This window comes from Onychostoma macrolepis, chromosome 17, assembly GCF_012432095.1.
Source record: "Onychostoma macrolepis isolate SWU-2019 chromosome 17, ASM1243209v1, whole genome shotgun sequence".
Classification (NCBI taxonomy): Eukaryota; Metazoa; Chordata; class Actinopteri; order Cypriniformes; family Cyprinidae; genus Onychostoma; species Onychostoma macrolepis.
The window spans coordinates 11020178-11037495 of NC_081171.1; the positions used below are offsets into that span (position 1 = coordinate 11020178).

The following is a 17318-nucleotide window of genomic DNA, read 5'->3' on the forward strand; positions in this document are numbered from 1 at the left end:
GAGTAAATCTGGCCCCATTTTCCTTTCACATCAAAATCCAATGACATTTGTTTAGAACAATTTCTGCTTGTAAACAGTACTTGATCTGTACCTATTTCTCCTGATTCAGACAAGACTACTTTTTCAATTGAGAAAGCAATATTATGGATAGAGGACTCATATTTTAGCCAGAAGCGATGGTTTAAAGTTAAAAGGCCTTAGTGATGGATTTTCTTATCACAAACATGTAGTTTATGAGATGTTAATTGATGGACCGGAGTCTGACGGCACCCATTCACTCCCAGTGGTAAGCAAGGAATGAGGAAAGTAATGCAAAAAAATTTCCTAAACAAACTCATCTACATCTTGATTGGATGGCCTGAGGGTCAGTAAATTAAGCACATTTTCAGTTTTGGGTAAAATATTCTTTTGATGTGTATATTTTACCTGTTCATGTGTTTCACTGGAATTGAACCCATAACTTTGCTGCTAGTAGTGCCATGCTTGACTTTTACAGCTACAGGAACATAAAATAACCAGCAAGTGAGAATTTTGTGGACAGGATTTATTTAGTTCCATTAAAAAAACAGATAGTACATGTCTGTAGAATTATTGTAAATGTAGAAAAGTCCAAACTTTAGTTTGAGAGTCTGGTCTTTTAAGAACATCTTGACCTAATGTAATGAGCTCAGTGTTTGATGTCCAACACTGTTTGATCATTATTAGTAATGAACTAGCATTCTGCAGTGCAGTGAAAGAAAGTGTTGGACAACAAACACTCGACCCATTCATTCTTCTTTCAGCATGAAAGCATACTATTCTCTTGCTTTCCATGTTTTCCAGAAAGTTTCCCGTAGTGTTTGCCAGAAAAATATAAAGAAAATGTCATCCAAGGCATTTGGTACTATTGCTTCATGATTTCTTTTCCTTCTCCATGTCTACTCTGTAAACAGTTAAATACTATTTCTTTGCAGATCACATCATGTAATATTAATGATGTTTCTTCAGAAATAGATAGTTTCTTTGTATAAACAGTGAACGAGTGATTGAGTGTGTGCAAGCTTGCTTTATACTCACTCCAAAGATATCTCTCCAAATGTGATTGCACAGCAAGCTCTAAATGACTGTGTGTACATAACTTATCCCCTTTTTGAATAACATAGGACACAAAAAAAACTTTGAGAATAAAAAGAATGATTCACTATTTTAACTAACCAGTTTATTCTTCAGTACATGACTGTACATGTTATACTCTATGAAACTGTATTTGTGTATTATCTGCATATTTAGGTCAGTCTTACTAGTATTTTTGACTTTTTCTAAGAGCTCTGCAATATAATGACTTCACAAAGGGTGCTATAGAGAAAAGACTCTCACTCCGTCATGAATATTCATAAGAGCACACAGCAGGCCACACTGTACTGTAAACTGCCTTTTTGGTTTATAGCACAAGGAAACCTTTGTGCATTACAAATCATGAGCCCATAGGCACTTTTTAAAATGGCTAGTCTTGTTAAAGGAATAGTTAACCTCAGGCCATCCAAGATGTAAATGAGTTTGTTTCTTCATCAGAGCAGATTTGGAGAAATGAAGCATTTCATCACTGGCTTTTTATTTAATAAATTTGTAATCCTTTCTTCTAAAATTGACATCTCTGACATAATCATTACTCTTCAGCCTGGATCTCACTGCATCATGTTCTTTTCAGTTTTAGGTGAACTATTCCTTTAATGCAGGGTACTTGCAGAACTGTAAAAATCAAAGTATGGTTAATCAAAAACAATCAACCATTTAAACCTTTTAAGAACACTGAAAATCATCAAAGCACTAAAAATTTGTACAATATCTTGCATTACCTTCATCAAAATGTCCTATTTAATCAATGAGATTACTCGATGTATTAATGAGATTTACTGGGGAGGTTGTTCAGTTAAACTGCATCCATTGGTTAATATTTACCCAACAAAACAGTGCTAATCTACTGTAAATCAAAGGTCACAGTACAGGTCTCAGTAAGCATGTGTGCAGTAGGTCAAACTGCCCCTGTTGTCCATTTAAATCCAACGTTCTTTGTTAGTATCCTGTTTTATTCTTGTGTGGCTATTTCCTGTTTCCTCTACTGGGAAAAAAAAAAAAAAAAATCTCTTATGAAATGTTTAATGAAGTAATGTGTGTTTTCCTGCTTTAGTAGTGTGTATGTTTCACCCAACCCAGTGTTTGTACTTTGAAGACATGCAGGAAACAGAGATACTGTGTGAATGTAGTGTATGAAAGAAAAAAGGAAGAGAAAGATGTCTCATCTTTTCCCACAATGTTAAAATAGCAATGAAAACCCAAAGGTCAGATAACCAGAATAGATCACCCATATACAAAAATACAGAGAATCCAGATAGATAGAAACTAGACAAAAACATTTATTTCAATAGGTTCACAAGTGGACATTCCTAGACACATACTGGTTACAGCTGTATTCAGGAGCTGTAACTATCGCTGGTTAAAATGCATGGTCTTCTGAAACAGCTGATCTTGGAACTGCTGTAGATCAACTACAGATTCTCTTAATTATCTCAGCCTGTTCGCATGTCAGAGTGACTCAGAGTCCGATATCATAGTCATATCTGAATGTGCACTGCGAGAGTAATCATGCATGAGCAGACCCCTTTTAACACATGTACGCAGTAGATATATGTGTGTCTGCCTCCGACATTTCATAATACAAAAATTAAAAAAACTAGAGTTTTTGATCCTGCTTCACAACACTGTCTGGTATTCAAGCATTGTAAAACGTTTAAAAAGCTCAATAAAAGTAATATTTTAAAATTAGGAACCAAATAATGAATGCCGTAATATAACAGCTACTATTGGTCCTAGTTTGGTTGTACATAACATATTCAAACACATTCAAAATACATTTCTAAAACTGTTGTCACCCATAAATGTGTTTTTAAAGCAGTACAAGCCAGGGGTTTTCCATTTTTAGATGCCACTGACCCCCAAATATGATCATCCTGGTGCTAGGGCCCCCCATCCTAAAATTTAAAATGTAGCTATATATTTTTAATGTATAAATAATATTAAATGATGTACAAAAGATTATTTAGAAATTATTTAGTTTTTATTATGATATAAAATAGTACTGTACTGATAGATTAATTAATTGTTTTTTATTAATTTTTTATTAATTATCTATTTTTAAATCAATTTAATTGTTTTTTTTATTTATAAACTTTTCCACTGACCCCACAGAACTTATTTCAGATAGTTGCCTAGGCAAAATTTCTTATTTTAAAACTACTTACTAAAAACGAATTACTAACTAACTTTAACTAACGATAGATAGATAGATTGATAGACAGACAGATAGATACATAGACAATAACTAATAAAAAAAAAAGACTAAAACTTTAACTAAAATGATTAACTAATTTAAAATATTAATAAATATTCTAATAGTAATTCTAATAATATTCTAATATCTCAATGGCACTAAAATAGCACTGTCTAGCACTCTTGCGTCCCCCTGGGGGTCCCCAGAACCCAGTTTGAAGTAAACCATCTGGCACAGTTAATCGAATGTATTTGTATTGAAGAAGCTACATTTTCATTTTAATCTTATTTTTTTGCTTCCTTCATACTGGGGGAGAGGTAGATGGTGATGATGATGGTGGTTTAAAGTCTTGACAGATAACTAGGAGCCTGTAGAGGTTGAGGACGACCACTAGAAAGTTCTTAATAGCGAAGAAGACCAACATCTGGTGGAACACATCAAAGTATATCATCACAATGAGACGTACCACGAGAAAGGGCCCGTCCTGGATAAACAAACACTCCACGATGTTCCAAATATCTGTACTGTGTCTTGACAAGACCAAGTTACAACAGCCATCTCCACCCTTCGGCTCATCTGAGTTCTGCGGCCGGGACGTCACAACTGTAACATACATGAAAGAGAGAAACAAAAAAAACACAGACGCAGAGATATGAATATTATAACTCCAAGCCAAAGAAAATCAATTTGCATGTTACACTAGCCAAGTTTGGACAAAGCTAACTGTTCAGTTTTTTTTTCGCAGGAAATGTTATGTTTTGGATCATGTTTTAATTGTTTCAATAAAAGGTTCATTTGTAAAAGTGTTTGTTTTTAATGAAGTTGAAGTTGAAGGGTTTTACTAGAGTTTAGTTTTGGCAGAGGATCACTATGACTGTTTTTCGGACTACAGAGCACTTTGCTCCATAAACTATGGGAAATCAGTGACTAAATGTGTGGGTTTTTTTATGTTTTCCTCAGAAATCTGAGCTATGAGCTGTTTTTTCCCCCTCCGAATTCTGAGTATACATTTCAAAATTCTGTTCTTTCTTGTTTCCACCACACAATACAAAAATAAAAAAGATAATTACACCTTTTTAGCTGCCAAATTTGACTTTTTCCCTTGCAATTGCGATTTTCTAAATTCTAAGTGTTTCTATATGAACTTATTTTTATTAGTTTTTCTTAGTTTTATTACTTATCTAAAAAAGTGAATTGTGAGATGTAAATTCGTCATTTTAATTTAAAAAAGTATGAATGTTGAGATAAAAATTTGTAATTGCATTTTCTATTTTTTATTTCATGGCAGAAATAAGTTTCCATAGTTTACAGACCAGTCAGCAGGGTAGATTTGCAGAAGTGAACAGTCAGTTGAACTTTCGGCAAATGACTGAAAAGATCCAAAAAATCCACCCCGCTCCTCTTCCTATGGGGTTTGGTAATGTTTAAATTCATGCAGCTGCCAAAGCTCTCATTCCTCAAAGGACAGCATGCATAGAGCATAACGCAACAAAAACACATGCTGTTGATCTACAAATGACTGGAGCGCTGTTACACTACACTGAGTTACATCCCAAACCGCTAGTTTATGTGAGCTCCAAGGGTAAGAAAAATACTTTTGATGGAGCTGGATGAAACATTTATGATATCTCACGATTTCACAGAACAGCAGGATCCTCCTCCAGTCACTTGAGGGAGCCTGAACTGTTTTATAGGTCATTGTGCTGCTTTTCAAAGAAACCTCTGTGATGGTGGGATGTTGAAGAAACACAAATAGGTGATCACAAACCTGCCAGGTGAAAAGGAAACTGCAACATACTCCAAGTCCACACTGCCAAGATTACATACACCAGTTGATTGTTGTTCTCTCTACAACACACAGTAAAGAACGTGTTATGCAGATCTGCATCAAATAATGCATTAGAATATATATAAGAGTCTTTCTGAATTTGAAAATCAAGAAGGCATTATGGCTAGCAGATTCTCAGACACCAATACTTATGTCTGTTTTTACCGGCCGACACAAACCATCCACTCTGAATATCTGACGGCCAGGGGCGGATCTACCGGGGTGGCACGGGAAAGCTGTGCCACCCCACCTGCCACCCCAGAATTATCACAGAATAAAATATAAATGTAAGCAGTGTTTCATGTGCTAATTTTCAGCCACGGCGATGACCGCGCGCGATGGTTGCACGCGCACGCAGCGCGCCCAGTGTAGTCGGCTTCATTAACAAATGACTCTTAAGAACCGGTTCTTTTTGAGTCAAAAATACAAAGCGCAGCCCATCAGATACTGCTTCTCGGTTTATTCAGAAGTCCTCTGAGAAATCTAATCCCGTCCGGATGTGTTCTGAGATTCATCCCGTAATTGTTTGGTGATCCGATTTTCCGACCGCTCGCTCCACTTTAATCATGGATATAGAGGCCTTTCTGCCATATCAGACGAAACAATAACATGAGCCGATCACGAAAACTAATAGCAGAGTTAGGTAAGAATCTTGTATTGCAGTTTTCTCTATTGTTAATTTAATATAACTGATTTTAGTTGACCCATTTTCCCAAACCATTAATTCAGTTCTCAAAACAGACACACATTTCTCAAAAAGTTTAACAATGAGATTAGGCAGCAAAACTGATGACACCAATCAGAATCTCTGCATCCTAACAACGGAGGGACCTGACCGAATAATATACATGGGTTTTATACTTACACATTCAATATAATTACAGTACAGTACAAGTACATGATGGAAATTTCACTCTTCTATATGTACAGTAAACTCTAGCACATGTTGTACACCTTCAAACGTGTGAAATTTTATCTGTAACCATCTTTTATGTGTACTGCATGTTTGCAGAACTAAGAAATGACTGCCTAGAGAGATATAGTCTTGTGTCAGGAGACCAGGAAACTGCTATAGTACTGTACACTGTAATGGAATTTGACCAAATGTGCAGAGGATGCTGAATTTACTTTATTTTATTTTATTTTGTACTGTACTGTATTGTGGTGCATACCAAGTTCATATACAATTCTTTGGTATTTTAACTTTTCTAGTGTTTTTCATCTACTGCAAGATTACTTTCCAGTAGTAAAATGAAAATTATCCATTCCCAAAAGTTAATTGCTGAATTATTATTATTATCTGTAATTTAATTTATGTTGTATACTGTAATAGACATGATTGAGCTGCAAAAATAATTGAATCCTAATAAGAGCTAATAAGTGTTATTGATCTCATGAGTGTTCACTGGGCAGGAAAGTCATCTGTGTATTTTAATTGTTTGTAAGCATTTAAGAATAGGCTACCTGTAATAACTAGATTGAAAAGTTTGAAAGACAATTTTATGCTGGCTTGTCTTAAAGTCTTGTTTAAGAAACATAAATAGTTTGGTCAGTTAGATGTTCTAGATGTTTGCTAAAGTGTTGCTAGTTGGTTGCTAGGATATTCTGGATGGTTGCTAGGCTTTTGCTATGCAGTTGCTGGGGTGTTGCTAGACTATTGATAGTGTTCTGGGTGATTACAGACATTCCCACCTCTGGTAATAACAGAATGTCTTCTTTAATTATACAAGCTCAGAAACATTTATAACCTGTTGAAGTTTTTCATATTGTGTATTGACTTGGTGCCATGATGGATATTGAAATGTATAAAACAGTATAGATGATTACTTAATGTTAATGCAATATTTGTGAACATAACTGTGCACGTCAGACAATAAATCCCCAAAATCTTTGCATGCTTTGGTGTTGCCACCCCTCATAGACCCCATGCCACCCCTTTGCCACCCTAAATATTATTTTCTAGATCCGCCCCTGCTGAAGGCCCATTCTCAGGAAAGGGGCCATTTGTGTTACTACTGATATCACTGACAGGAAAAACCAGAGATCCTGAATAGCAACAGTATATGATTGATTCAACTGTATTTAGTGTGTAATGCAAAAAAAGGAAAGAAAAAAACTATAATTTTATTTGTGACCCAGGACCACAAAACCAGTCAATTGAGCTAAAAAAATAAGCTTCTCATTGATGTATGGTTTGTTAGGATCGGACAATATTTGGCCGAGACACAACTATTTGAAAATCTGGAATCTGAGGGTGCAAAAAAATCCAAATATTGAGAAAATCGCCTTTAAAGTTGTCCAAAGGAAGTTCTTAGCATTGCATATTACTAATCAAAAATTAAGTTTTGATATATTTACGGTAGGAAATTGACAAAATATATTCATGGAACATGATCTTTACCTAATATACTAATGACTTTTGGCATGAAAGAAAAATCTATCATTTTGAAGCATACATTGTATTGTTGGCTATTGCTACAAATATACCTGTGCGACTTATGACTGGTTTTGTGCTCCAGGGTCACATATATGCATGTTACCATTTATTACAAATTTTAGTTGATTAAATATAAATAAATGAAAAAACTAAATATAAATCTGCCTTTTTAAATACTTCATATGCTTTGTCTGTACCTTGTGTTTGTCTGTTTTCTAAATTGCTTTAGAGATTTTCTGACAAAAGGCCCATTTTCTCTTTGTTCCTCAGAAATGTACCATACAAAAATATCGAATAATGTTGTGTGGTGTAATGATATTTCCTAGTAAATGCCAGTAACATTAACCCCACATTTAAAATAAAACAGGATTGACATTTAATTACACAAAATACAATTTTGAAAGAGAAATGTCATTGGTTTTTAGTATTTATTATTACTATGTGTTAGTGTTGTCACGGTGAAAAACAGTAAACAGTAAAGTTTCACCCAAATTTAATTTGTCTTTTAATTAATGAAATTTAAACATTTTATTTTTTGGGTAAATAAAGGGGATTTACTATTAAAATTAAAATATGGAAGAAATATTGTGTGATTATTTCTTTAAAAATATATATATTTTTTTTATCAACAGTAGTAATAGTATCACATACATTCTACTAAATAATAGTAATATATTTTTGGCACAATGTCTTTAAGATAAACTTTTATTTTGACGGGTTGCCGTGAATACCTTTAAATTTCTGTGTGTAGCTATATGATATGAAGCTGGTTTTACTCAAATGGAACGGTAGAATACTCGTGAAGGGACTCTCAGAGCAGTTCTGTAGATGTTGTTTATGTATTTATGTCCTCATTGAGACGGCAGATGATGAAATCACCGCGAGCAGTGTTGCCAATTTGGGGATTTTGTCGCCAAATTTAGCTACTTTTTTATTGTTGCTGCGACTTGTATTGATGTTTTGCGACAAGGAGCTATTTTAGCTATATTTAAATAAAAATAGCGATTTTTTTGGAGATTTTTCCCCCTCACGTTTGCTCTCAATCATGCCATTAGGCGTGTTCGCGGTACTTTGATGTCATACACTGACCATTCTGCGCAGCGCCGCTTAAAGTCGAACGCGCCTAATGAGTCTGCGCAGTGAACACGGCAGTACATCTGCCATTCAGACATGATGACACACACCACCATTTCATTAGAAGCATCAAGATGGTGGAGAAAAAATATGATTACATCAGGGCACCAACTACTGCATGAACATCTTGTTTTAACCACAGACACAAAAGTTATACCACAATTCATGCACTGTCATGTCAACCAGATACTGAGAGACGCAGTGCATCGTCGTGTCATGTGTGCTGGGATGCAGTATTTTGCACTTACTTTGTAGTAATAGAGTGTGTTGACTGAAATAAGTTTGTATGAATAAAGGTTTTGTTTTTGGAGAATCATATTTCTTATCTGTTGTATTTGAGCAGGACAGGGATGCGCTTTGGTGAAACAAATGCCCAACATTATGTGTCTTTACATCATTTCCATCATGTTTGATGTGCTTGTAGATCACAGGAAGAAATTTACTGATTCAAATGTGTCCTGTAGAGTTACAAGTAGGCCTAAGCATTTCCTAATTTCACTTCAGATTGTTTTGTTATTGGCCTACTTCATCTTTTGTTATATATTTTTTTATACTGTCATCATTTGTAAAGTAGATATATATATATATATATATATATTTACTTTCCTTTACCAAATTTACCTGTATTTACTTTCTTTTCATATTTGGCGACTTTTTTTGAAAAATGGAGACTTTTGAGGGTGGTTCTAGAGATTTTCTGAGGGAGGGGCTTGGCAACACTGCGTCGCGCGCTTCAGTGTAAAAAAACAAAAAAAAACACGCGTCTCTGCCATTCATTCATTCATTCACACAGAGACTCGCAGAACACGCGGGATTCATATCTGAATCGACTTTTGCGGCTTAATATTTACAGATACTAGTCCATGTCGCGATTTGATTAAAGTGTGACGACCTACTTTTGATTAATTCATCCAAACTTTGACAAATTCCGTGACATTCCGTGCTAAACTGTAAACTCCGTTTTTATAACTGGATTCCGAGATTCCGTCCGCATTTTCTGCATCGCGGAAATCATAGGTCCGTACGCGTCAAGAACCGGGTCGACCGGGTACTCGGTACCACCGGTACTTAAAAAAACCTGGTACCGTGACGTTTTCATTTTTTTAGTACCGACTTGGTACCGAAGTACCGGGTCTTTTGACAACACTACTATGTGTAATTTATTGTGAGTACGATTTGCTGAACATTCACCAGTAACAACGTTTCAAATAAAACAATTACAAATATTGCTGATCTTTTCAGGCACAAAAGGCACCTGAGGGCCGAACAATAATCATCAATCAAATCGAGAAATACAGCATTGTACATCAACAATAGCTTATGAACTGGCATTGAGTCAAACTTTTGTTTAATGGCTGAGAACAGGAAGTACCCACTTGACATCAGAAAGTGTTTCACTGGTGAATTCCAGAATGTCTGCCGCCGTGCCAACAAAGATGAGTAAAAGCTGAGACAGCTCGTCACGCGTCACTCCTCCTCCTAATGGGAGGAGCCACTTTCCAAGGATGAGAAGAATGAGCAGAACCTGATGAAGACCAAGGATCCAATCATTCGCACACACGGAAGTGAGCATGCGCTCCAAGTGCTGAAAGACACAATAGTTTACACACACAGATATTATAAGTTTTTGAACACATCACACCACTGACAAGAAAGAGATACAGTCTCTTCATTCCCAAGAAACATGATTTGAGAATCACAAAGGCATGAATCATCTTATTTACCACAAGGACTCAGCACTTTTGACTGCCCGCTATGAGTGAACTGCAAGTTACTTTGGATAAAAGCATCAAAGTGGTCAAATTTGCGAAGGAAAATGAGCAAATATCAAGTTTTCCTGGTTTCTAGATCCGCAGAAAGTGGGAAATAAGGTCTAAAAATAATGAAATGAAATAATGAAATAGGCAGTATAATAAAGACTTCTTGCTAGAACCTTTGAATTCCCATGAGTGTCAAAATGCATCTTGGACATCCTCCATGAAACATAACAATGGAAACGTTTCAAAGAACCCCCACCAAAACCAGAGCAGAGGGTGATGGGATGGCTGGGGTGTACTAGCAAAATATTAGTGATACATCATGATTTCTTCAATTTAAATCTGAAGAGGAAAAGAAAGGCAAGACAAAAAGCTCCATTTCCCATTCTGCATACTACATTATGAGGAAACTGTCTGTGTTGTGGAGCACAGGAAATGAATGACATCACAAATTGGAAGCAAGTGTGATTTGTGCATATGTACCTGTATATAGCAGATGCATCACAGTCACATGCTAATTAGTCACTTTTGTATAGCAACGCACTAAACCACAAATTAAAAACTTAAAAATAAACTAATAAATAATACTTCAGGATTACCTTTAGTGTTTCCTCACCCATTGTGCCATTTGTAGGCAATATGCTCTTAACATTGTCCCAAGAGTCCAGTTTCCTACACTGCCAGACACACACACACAAAAAAAAAAGCACAGAGAAGAATTTAATGAGTGGAAAAAGACACTGAGAAGGAATATCAGCTCATATAAGAGCATAACGGCTATACTGACTTCACAAAAACATATGCATAATCACAATATTTTGCTGACAAATAACATTAACGGGACATTAAAATGTCTCATCCTGAAATGAATCAGAATTTTTTTGCCAAGTACGCTTACACACACAATGAATTTGTATTGGTGAAGCTCACAGTCCACATTCAAAATAATAATAATAAAATAAGAAGACACAGACAAGAACAATATACACAATGATATACAATATAAACTGCAGGTCAAAAGTCCAGAGTAAATAAGTTTTTTATGTCTCTTATGCTTACCAAGGCTACATATACTTGATCAAACTTAAAACTTTTTGAACTTTTCAAACTTTCTGGTCTGGCTTTTTCAAGCCAACTTAAAGTTTGTCTAGACAAACTTTTTTTATCTAGTTTATTTCTGTGATAGCAAAGCTGAATTTCAGGCAGCCGTTACGCCAGTCTACACTGCCACATGATCCTTCAGAAATCATTCTAATAATCTAAATTGTAAAGTATTACAATATTTCTGTTTTTACTGTATTTTTGATAAAAGCAGAAGTGGTGAGCTTAAGAGACACATTTTTCTGTTACATTTCTGAGGAGAAAAAAAAACCCTCTTTTTCACAGAAAGTGCAAGGTCATACAGGTTTAGAATGACTATAGAATTTTACCTGAGGGTCAATGGCTTTGTTCTCCTGATGATGTAACTCTAGAAGCCATATGGATGGAATAATGCTGATGAGGAAGAAAAGGATGGCTGGAGAAAACCTAAAAGAGGACAGGAGATGGTTAAATCACTTTTGTAGAAGACACACTGAACAACTAAACAATAAATGTATTTATTTTTTTTGTATGTTCCTTTCAGGACCAAAGTTAGGGTCACTGCTAGTATTCTTGAATCCTCTCTCTCTCACACACACACACACACACACTGTGTGTTACTGTGTCAGCACATAACAATAAGTCTAGCAGGATGTTGGTGAGGGGGCGGGAAGGAGGGAGAGAGGAAAAGTCGGTAACTTTTTAGGAAAATTGAATTAAAAAATGTAACTGAAACCTAAGAACAAGCTACCACTAAAGAAGTCAAATAAAAGCCACATAAACATTGAAATTCAGCTAAATGTTGCATACAAGATATTTGGACCAAGAAGAGTGAGTCTTCCAGCAGAAAATGATCAACAGCTGTTGGAAAGATCAGTGAATCTGTCAATGCTGTAAATCGTGTATATTAATCTGTTGAAATGTAAAGGGAAAGTGTGTCACTCACCATTTGTAGTCTTGTCCTTTTCTTCGTTTTAACGTGATAATCATCTCCAAGACCAGAGGAATGTAAAGGACAGTCAGTAACCAGTACATGTTGTCATTTTTCACTGTTTTCACTCTCCAGACGCCGATGAGAGAGACCAGAATAAATAACGACCTGGTTATGATGGCGCACACGAATTTAACTAAAATCATGGTAGAGGCAATGGTGTCCCGCGTTTGAGAGGTGTAAAGTGCGCTTGTAGAGTCCCGTTGAGTCCCCAGTCTGTGTTGAATCCTCCCACCAGCGTCAGTGTGTGAAATCACTTACAGAGGTGAAATGTTTGTCCTGAAGACACAGCTGGAGGAAGCCTGAAAGAGCACATGTACAAGACCGTGCCGTTTAAACGTACATTTATTGTATATCTGGACTCTCTTTACAGTTTAGCAAAACTTTTTTCTAAGTTCTTTCAATGACAAAGGAAACGTGCTAAACTTTAAGTGGCCGGTAGAGGGCAGCATTCATTAAACATTTCTATTCCTATAAAAAAAAAAGGCACACATATATTGCGTTTTCTGTAAATTGTGGTAAAATACGATTATTGATCTTTATCATTTAGCAGTGTGTGCGATAGAGAGAATATAGTTTAAATTCTACAGTTTATTATTGTTATTTAAATGAATACACCCCAAAGACTGTGTCTGTTTGGTGGTCATCACATACACAAAAACATAACACCTTTTATGCATCCATAAGTCAAGTCAAATTGATTATAATTAGCTGTTTCTTTTTTTATTATTTAATTGTAATATGTAAGACTGCTCATGTTTATAATGTTCATTTTCATTGATTTAATGAGAACAATGCAGTGAATTTTGCATTATATCAGTTTATTACAATACAGCAACAATGACAATTTAGAACACATTACATTATATATATATATATATATATATATATATATATATATATATATATATATATATATATATATATACATTCATGGGTTTCATTTGATGTCACACAGTGGTGCGGCCGCCATTTGTAGGACCGAATTGCAATTACGTCTATCTGCTGTGCTGTGCTCTGGGCTGTGATAACCAAGAGATGTGGATGTATGGGATCCTTTTGATTAAATATTTCTCCTAAGCATAGATGCGTTTACGTTTTAGTATTTTACTTAGCAAGTTCGTAAAGTAAGTTGGAAAAGGTTAAATTCGCGTGCGAGACTGCTGATTTGCCAGAAAACTTTCGTTATTCTCCACCTAAAGCTAATAAATCAACGAGATGTTTTTGATCTTTGATCTAAGAACAGTTATGTGAGTCTAGAATGTTTACTGTACAGCACAGTACACTTGACCGGAAATGACTGAGCTAAGTAACCGTGCATAAGGTCAATTGCGGGGGAATCCTAACTGAAGAGACGAACTGACCAACAGGAAGCTATGGATCTACTGAATGTGTATAAAGCATTTTATTGTGGCATCCACTGTTATTTTTCTGCACGGTGATGACTGGTGAAAAGTGTTTCTACTTAAAAGTAAAATAAATATTAATCGTGCTGGACACAGCCATTTAATGTGCTATAATTAAATAGGTAAATAATAATAAGTAAATAGTCTGTCAAACAACATGTGCTTTAATACAATATATTTACTTTCATTCAGTTTGGTGTATTCAGTTAGACCTTTATGTGACAGGATGAGTTTTATTATGGTTTGCGGATTCATTAGAATCCGTTTCCATTTTGATCTTTGTGTCTGTCAGTTGGGAAGACACGCCCACTGGCGTTGAGTGGCATTTTTGTCATTGGTTACACCTGGTGACTCAATCATTGATGTGCGTTTTAGTGGAGGCCCAGAGGCTTCATAAGCCAGTTGAAGTGTGGTATGATCATTCCGCTCTGGGTTCCCATCTTGTGGGCCGTAAAGGTCCAAGTGTTTATGTCCTGTCGCGTTCCCCTGGTAAGTTGCCTGATTTGCTGTTCCTTAAAGTTGCAGTTTTGTATTCTAAATGTGTGTGAGCGTGTGGTGATGAGCGCAGGTAGCGTAAAGCTTACTGTTGTCTACGAATGAGGTAAGAAACTTGTTATTGTGGGTTTCCTTTCTTGTGAAGGGGGGGGTCGTTTAAAGTAGATGTCTATTTGTGTTTTTATATTTGTGTTTTAGGTGCGGCCTGAGAGTGCTAGCTGTTGTTTCATAACCCTGTATCTACGGTTGTTTCCTACACCGGTTTCATCTACAGCTGTTCATACGGCTGCTTTCGTATACTGTCTGATCTTACGGTTTCATTGTCCTGTGCATGCAGCTGATTGTGTGGCCATCACGGTGTGGGACCGTGGCCCCTTTAAGTATTTGTAAGACTATTATTCAATCGATCTGTATGACTGTGCATTTATATCCACAGGTGACTGTTTAACGAGCTGTGATACTGAATCTTGACAGAAGGGGAGAGTATATTTTGTTTTTTGTTGTAGTTTCTTTTCGGTTTTGTCACTTGCTTTATGAATTTGAATGCACTGATTTGTTGTGGGGTTTGTCCCTTCTTTCCAAGTAAGGTTTATGGTCTCTTTGTAAACTGTGGGTATTCAATTGGTAAACCGTTGATGAGACCATTCTCTAGCATGTTTGAGGATTAATGATTTCGGTGTTAAATAAGTGTTTTATTTTTGTAAGTCACGTCTCTTGCTCATTTAGTAGAATCGGACCTGTGTTTACTTGTAGTATTTCCCTGGGTGTAAGTCCTAGGGTGGCCTAGTTGTCTCTCCACTGTTTCTGTCGTGTGAGGGCCCCCCCTATATTGCAGTTGTGTGCAAATAAAACTTATTCTGAATATTCTTGTTGCATTTCAGTTATTGTACAGCATTTTATTAGTATTGCACTTTGGTTGTATGGAGTTGTACTTCAGTTGTATTATATATTGCAGTATAATTGTACTTCAGCTTTATTGCAGTAAAACGGCAATAATGCAGTTTTTCGTGTCCAAAAAACTGCATTTTTCTACATGTAACAAACTGCAGTATTAGTTTTTAAAAAAACTGCAGTAATTTTTTGTAAGGGCAACCAAGAACCGTATTCACTGATTACCTTTAAAAATGATTCATAGTAGCAGTTAGATAATTATTTAAATTATTTTGCCAATTACAAAATGTTTAATTCCAAAACTCTGCCATTCACCAATGTGTTTTTCAAAACACCTTTTAAATCATTAATGTTTTAACCTTTATTTATTAAATGTCACAGTCCAAGTGTATATATAAATGCCTCATTCAAGTAAATTGTCTTGTTGGAAGGTAAACCTTCGGCCCAGTCTGAGGTCCTGAGCACTCTGGAGGAGGTTTTCGTCCAGGATATCCCCCTGTACTTGGCCGCATTCATCTTTCCCTCGATTGCAACCAGTCGTCCTGTCCCTGCAGCTGAAAAACACTCCCACAGCATGATGCTGCCACCACCATGCTTCACTGTTGGGACTGTATTCGACAGGTGATGAGCAATGCCTGGTTTTCTCCACACGTACCGCTTAGAATTAAGGCCAAAAAATTCTATCTTGGTCTCATCAGACCAGAGAATCTTATTCAGGTGTTTTTTTAGCAAACTCCATGCGGGCTTTCATGTGTCTTGCACTGAAGAGAGGCTTCCATCGGGCCACTCTGCCATAAAGCCCGACTGGTGGAGGGCTGCAGTGATGGTTGACTTTCTCCCATCTCCCGACTGCATCTCTGGAGCTCAGCCACAGTGATCTTTGGGTTCTTCTTTACCTCTCTCACCAAGGCTCTTCTCCCCCGATAGCTCAGTTTGGCCGGACGGCCAGCTCTAGGAAGGGTTCTGGTCATCCCAAACATCTTCCATTTAAGGATTATGGAACCTTAAGTGCAGCAGGAATTTTTTTGTAACCTTGGCCAGATCTGTGCCTTGCCACAATTCTGTCTCTGAGCTCTTCAGGCAGTTCCTTTGACCTCATGATTCTAGTTTGCTCTGACATGCACTGTGAGCTGTAAGGTCTTATATAGACAGGTGTGTGGCTTTCCTAATCAAGTCCAATCAGTATAATCAAACACAGCTGGACTCAAATGAAGGTGTAGAACCATCTCAAGGATGATCAGAAGAAATGGACAGCACCTGAGTTAAATATATGAGTGTCACAGCAAAGGGTCTGAATACTCAGGACCATGTGATATTTCAGTTTTTCTTTTTTAATAAATCTGTCAACAATTCTGTGTTTTTCTGTCAATATGGGGTGCTGTGTGTACATTGAGGGAAAAAAATGAACTTAAATGATTTTAGCAAATGGCTGCAATATAACAAAGAGTGAAAAATTTAAGGGGGTCTGAATCCTTTCTGTACCCACTGTGTGTGTATGTGTGTGTATATATATACACGCACTGTATATATTATCAGTCATTTAACATGTTAAATATGAAGCATATAAAGTTATATAAGTTAAGATCATATATATATATATATATATAATATATTTAAATACTAATAAATAGAAGAATTGGTTTATAGAGCACAAATATTGAGCATAGTAACAACATCATTTAACCTTGTACATTTGTTCATTTAGTAAACATACAGTAACAAATGGAGAATGCTACGATGCTAGATTATAAGTGCTGCACTACAAAGCTGATTTTACTGTTGTTTTTAAATGTAATATTTCAAGGTAAATCAGTAAATAAAACAGTGGGTGAATAACAATGTAAAAATTGAATCAATGCATCAGTTTAATACAACATCTGGAAAAAAATGCTGTTTTAATATAAAAAATATTTATACATATCTCTTCGGTAAATAGTGTATTTGTAGAAAGCACTATCACAGATCATTTACATACCTTCTAAGACACACTGT

General features: G+C 36.0%; 1 protein-coding gene across 2 annotated transcripts; it reads right to left on the minus strand.

The window, feature by feature from the left end:
* Positions 1–1515: 1515 nt before the first annotated feature.
* tmem26a (transmembrane protein 26a) lies at positions 1516–12954 on the minus strand. Of its 2 annotated transcripts, XM_058749030.1 has the most exons (7): positions 12490–12954; positions 11894–11990; positions 11063–11140; positions 10083–10291; positions 5076–5155; positions 3774–3910; positions 1516–1728 (listed from the first exon to the last, which is right to left on the minus strand). In XM_058749030.1, exons 1-7 carry the CDS (start codon positions 12678–12680, stop codon positions 1699–1701), a joined length of 822 nt encoding a protein of 273 aa, XP_058605013.1. In that variant the 5' UTR covers positions 12681–12954; the 3' UTR covers positions 1516–1698. The 2 variants fall into 2 exon arrangements, with proteins under 2 accessions (XP_058605013.1, XP_058605012.1); XM_058749029.1 differs by lacking the exon at positions 1516–1728 and having other exon boundaries at positions 2360–3910.
* Positions 12955–17318: the final 4364 nt, after the last annotated feature.